The sequence below is a fragment of the Propithecus coquereli genome, unplaced genomic scaffold (assembly GCF_000956105.1).
Source record: "Propithecus coquereli isolate 6110/MARCELLA unplaced genomic scaffold, Pcoq_1.0 Scaffold437, whole genome shotgun sequence".
Taxonomy (NCBI): Eukaryota; Metazoa; Chordata; class Mammalia; order Primates; family Indriidae; genus Propithecus; species Propithecus coquereli.
Genome location: NW_012150141.1, coordinates 668,193 through 673,151, shown reverse-complemented (window position 1 = coordinate 673,151; position 4,959 = coordinate 668,193). Strand labels below are relative to the sequence as shown.

Below are 4,959 nucleotides of genomic sequence, written 5' to 3'. Positions count from 1 at the left end.
GGTATAAACTATAATATTTATAAGTGGCACTAGCCAAACTATATGAAAATTTTCTGTGTATAATTGCTGACTTGTCTTTCAAATGGAAATATTCTAATTATGCATATTGCATTTCCTATGTTTATAGTTTGGAATGGTATGTTTATTTAATCTTAACTGATAATTTTTGATAATTGACAATTTTTGCCTTTTTTTCAAAGTTCGTATTGTATTTTAAAGCTTATAGATGATTTTTTAAAAAAATAGTTGTCATGGAGAAATGGGTTTTATAGAAACATATAACATTCAATAAAGCAAGTGTGAGTGAAATAAATTATTTACTTTCAGTTTGGAAGAGGTGAATAAAAAGTGCTTGGCCAATACCGTACCATTAATCTATTCTCTTTTCTCCTTTCTCTCTTTACTTCTCTCTCTCCAATAGAAGTGGAACAAAAAGGTAATTAAATACCTTTCATAAATTATATACTATTTATAGGCTAAGTTATTTAACAGTTTAACATTTAGTTACGATAATTTTGTTATTAATTCTTATCTATTTTATGAAAATTTATTTACTACTTCTGCTGCTCAACTTCACTTTAATCTGTATTAATGACCAGTGCCGATTTGATCCTTTCGTCTTAAAATAGTTTAACAGTGTAAAATTTTCAACAGTGTATTTTATTTCTCTTCATTTTTAAGTAGTTAGAAATCCAATAGATAGTGATGGATGGTGATTGCTTTAGATTTGTTTTTATTTCTATACTAGATAATTTTCTATAGCTCTGGTGTGATTTCCCCCTGTTGTATTAATTTTTAACTATTGGAGGGAAGGGGGAGATAGTTTTCTGAAGTACCCTAAAATAAATTACTTTAGTAGTCAAGGGCTGATAATTAACTTTAATATAAAAGCTATATAAAATTTTGACAACAATGGGTACGTATCCTTTATAATTATGGCAATCATATTATTTAATAAAAATGACAAATTCTTAATAATCACCAATATTATTATTGACGATAAAATGATGTTGGCCATTTATCTTTGCTGTGGAAGATTTTGGTAGTCAGCTTTTCCCCCAAACTTTTGATTTCTTTAAAAGTAATACTTTTGGTATTTTAATAATGTTCTTTTCAATTAATCTTCCATACCTAGCTGAGTTTCATCTTTCTATTGGATCTATGCTTATAGTTGCTGTTAAAAAGCTGATCACTAATTCTGAAAAAACAGTCCTTTAATCATTAAAAAAAATGGGTCGACATCCAAATTATTTGTGATGTCTTAATTTCTCTGCCCAGTACACTTATAATCATTTCAGACATAACAGTGGATTGCATGATTATTTTTCAGTGTGTTTGCTTTGCAAATATAGCAGAGCAGTGTTTCCCATAGCAGGTTCAGCAGAACACTGTCCTCCAAAGAGGCTCTATAAAAAGGGATCCATGATTAAAGTAGTTTATGAAATTTGCTCAGCCTCCCCACTTTGACCTTGGAGATTCACTAATGCACCTAAGCTATTAGAATCTCTGCCACAATTATATTTAATATGATATTTCTTAAACATGTGTGACTAAGGAGCCCTTTTTTCTTTCTGGGCATCATCTAACTTGAAACAGGTGCTTCAAGGACCATCCTTTGGGAAACATTGCTTTATAGCCCTTCATTGCAGATGAATCAGCCAATCTGGCTCAGCACCGCTCACACAATATGCTACTGAGTCATACTAAAAATCAAGCGAATCAAATGATTCCTGCCCATTTTCATTCTGAAGTATGAGCAGCAAAATATTATAGCAAGTAATCTTGTTTTTTAATGCTCTTCTCATGTAACAGTAAAAGGTACATGTTTTTAAGTTCCAATACTACTGTATTTAACAGGACATTTTAACTGATTAAAATCTAGATCTTTGGTTCTTTTCTGTAACCTTTCACCTTTCCTTCTTTCCTTATTCCTTCTTTCCTTTCTTTTTCTTCCTCTCTCTTTTTCCTTCCAGTATCCATCCATCACTCATTTTTAATTGTGTGGGTTGCATGCTCTGTGTGTGTTGTAGCAGCTTTGAGAGCTTTTTTGCTAGAAGATTCAGTGGCCTATTACAGGGCTTTTAGTTTCCTTTATTTTTTAAAAAAACATTATGATGAGATATCCATCTGTTTGTTAATGATAACTGTTGAATAGCTATTTTCATCAGAGTGGAAACAATATATTTTTATTTTCAAATAAGATATGTTCTTTACCGAACTAACAAAAATATTGTATATAAACTTTTGTACTTGTTACATGTCTATAGAGTACATAGATATATGTCATCTGACATATATTGAGAAATATTATAACACATGTTTACAAAGGTAAAAATCACAGGAAAGTACATCTACTCATAAAAAGGCTAAATTTTTTTGGTAAATGAAATCAAAATGATTTTGGAAAAAAAGCCAAAATTAATGTGGAAGAATACTTTGTGTTCTCAAAAGAATGCAGCCAAGTTAATGGTGGTGGGTATCTCTTATTAAAGTTGCATTCCATTTGGTGAAAACTAAGAATATATGACAAAAAAATTAATGTATTTATTATTTTAACTCTTTGCCTTCCAACAGTTTTTCTTTGTCCTGGACTACTAAAAGGAGTATACCAGAGTGAACATTTGTTTGAGTCCGACCACCAATCTGGGGCATGGTGCAAAGATCCTCTACAGGCTTCTGACAAGATTTACTATATGCCCTGGACCCCCTACAGAACGGATACCCTGACCGAGTATTCATCCAAGGATGACTTCATTGCTGGAAGGCCAACTACAACCTACAAGCTCCCTCACAGGGTGGACGGCACAGGATTTGTTGTGTATGACGGGGCTTTGTTCTTCAACAAAGAGCGCACCAGGAACATCGTGAAGTTCGATTTGCGGACTAGGATCAAGAGTGGAGAGGCTATCATAGCAAATGCTAATTACCACGATACCTCCCCTTACCGATGGGGAGGCAAATCTGACATAGACCTGGCAGTGGACGAGAACGGGCTGTGGGTAATCTATGCAACAGAACAAAACAATGGCAAAATTGTCATTAGTCAATTGAACCCTTACACTCTACGGATCGAAGGGACATGGGATACTGCGTATGATAAAAGGTCAGCTTCCAATGCGTTTATGATTTGTGGGATTCTGTATGTGGTCAAATCCGTATATGAGGATGATGACAATGAGGCCACTGGGAATAAGATTGACTACATTTACAATACAGACCAAAGCAAGGATAGTTTGGTGGATGTGCCCTTTCCAAATTCGTACCAGTACATCGCAGCTGTGGATTACAACCCCAGGGACAACCTCCTTTACGTGTGGAATAACTATCACGTCGTGAAATATTCTTTGGACTTTGGACCTCTGGATAGTAGATCGGGTAAGTTCAACTTTTGATGGTACTCTTTGTGGAAGTATGTAGTTTGTTCTCAATAAGTTTATTGCACGTTTTGATTAGACTTCCTTCGTGATCTGTGTTTCTTGCCTGTGTACCTGAAAATTGTTCATTATCCTTGCATCTGAAAAAGGGTGCTGTTAATCACTTTCATCTCTTAAAAAAGTATGACTACAAGCAACTCTCCTCTGCTCAGATCATCTCCAATCGTTAGCTGTTTGTCTTTGAAAGGCATTTATCATGATCAGCTGGTTAGTTCTGTGTATAGTGAAGTGCGTAAAACCTTTGCTAAAATAAGAATGCCATCCTGTCTAATTAATTGTGAAATGCCTGCAGAAATTCTGTCTACTTGGGACATGTCAAAGGGTTAACTTGATATTATGCTTCAGGAGTCCGGCACCAATATATTCACCTCACAGAGAGCATCATATACGCCCTTCCCCATTGGGAATACGGCCAGTTCGAGTGTACCTATGTCTGCTTGAACCTAACTGATATATAGGGGAAAATGTTCATAACTGATAAGTACAGAAAAAATAGATCTCAATTTCTATAAGAAATGACAATGCAAAGCACAGTTTTGAGTAAGCTTGAGATATTTGATTTCGATTCTCTACAAGTGTTCTTTTCCCCTTCTAGAACATACTGTTTCCTTTTAGTGTTGTTTAAAGACAGTCATAAATAGCTTTGGGTTTTTTTCATTTTTATTTACACAACAGAGCACAATTATTTTACTTTAAAAGTCAGATTTTGTAACTAGCCATAATAGTGTTCTCCAAGATAAAGGATAATGGAAAACTAAATTTAGGTTTCTGAATTTTGATAGTAATATGGCAATTCAAAAATTAAAATATTTTTGTCATAGAGTTTACTTGTTAATATTTCTCTTTCTACATTATTTTTCATCATACTTTTACTACCATGCCATTCTGCTCTCTTAGTCCATTATATACACATCTTCCTGCAGAACTAGATTCTACGTTTTTTTTTATGGCCAATGGCCTTGCCTTACCTATCCTTTTATTATATTTTTATCTGACCATTATTTCTGTTTTCTCTGACTCCAGTGCAATATATGACATATCTATAAGTAATGCTTAATAACTCTTGCTGAATGAATGAATGGCTTTCTACTTCTTATTCAGATAGAATGACAAATCAGTGACGTTTTCTTTAATCCCTGTGAGGCTTCAGTCAGAGTGATAGCACTCCTTTCCACCATCAGTAATGCTGATATTATGCTGAATTGGCTTTTATGGAAGGAAAAGCTTAAATATGCAATAGCAACAATAGCAATTTCTCTTTACTAAGTCCTCAAAAAATATCTCCTAGACCAACTGCATTATCTGGCCCACTGCTGTACAGGTAAGGTTTTTTTGTTTTGTTTTTTGTGTGTGTTTTTTTAAACCCAATATACTCTGCAGTTTAAAATAAGAATCAATCATTTGGAGTATTCTAGGAAGACAATTCTTTCAGAGCTGTGGCATTCTTAAACTAAAATTTATATTTAGTTAGTGTAAACTCTTGTTTATGGATGGTTCTTAGCCTTCTTTTTTTTTTTTTTTTTTT

The 4,959-nt window shown here is 33.7% G+C and overlaps 1 protein-coding gene across 1 annotated transcript in view; it reads left to right on the top strand.

The window, feature by feature from the left end:
- Positions 1 to 4,959, top strand: part of ADGRL3 (adhesion G protein-coupled receptor L3) — a gene marked incomplete at its 5' end in the record, with an annotated part of 558,279 nt that overhangs the window by 219,951 nt on the left and 333,369 nt on the right. The window contains 2 exons of the mRNA XM_012653972.1: positions 422 to 436; positions 2,575 to 3,375. Coding sequence (XP_012509426.1) covers positions 422 to 436; positions 2,575 to 3,375 — 816 coding nt within the window. The remainder of the gene's footprint in view (positions 1 to 421; positions 437 to 2,574; positions 3,376 to 4,959) is intronic.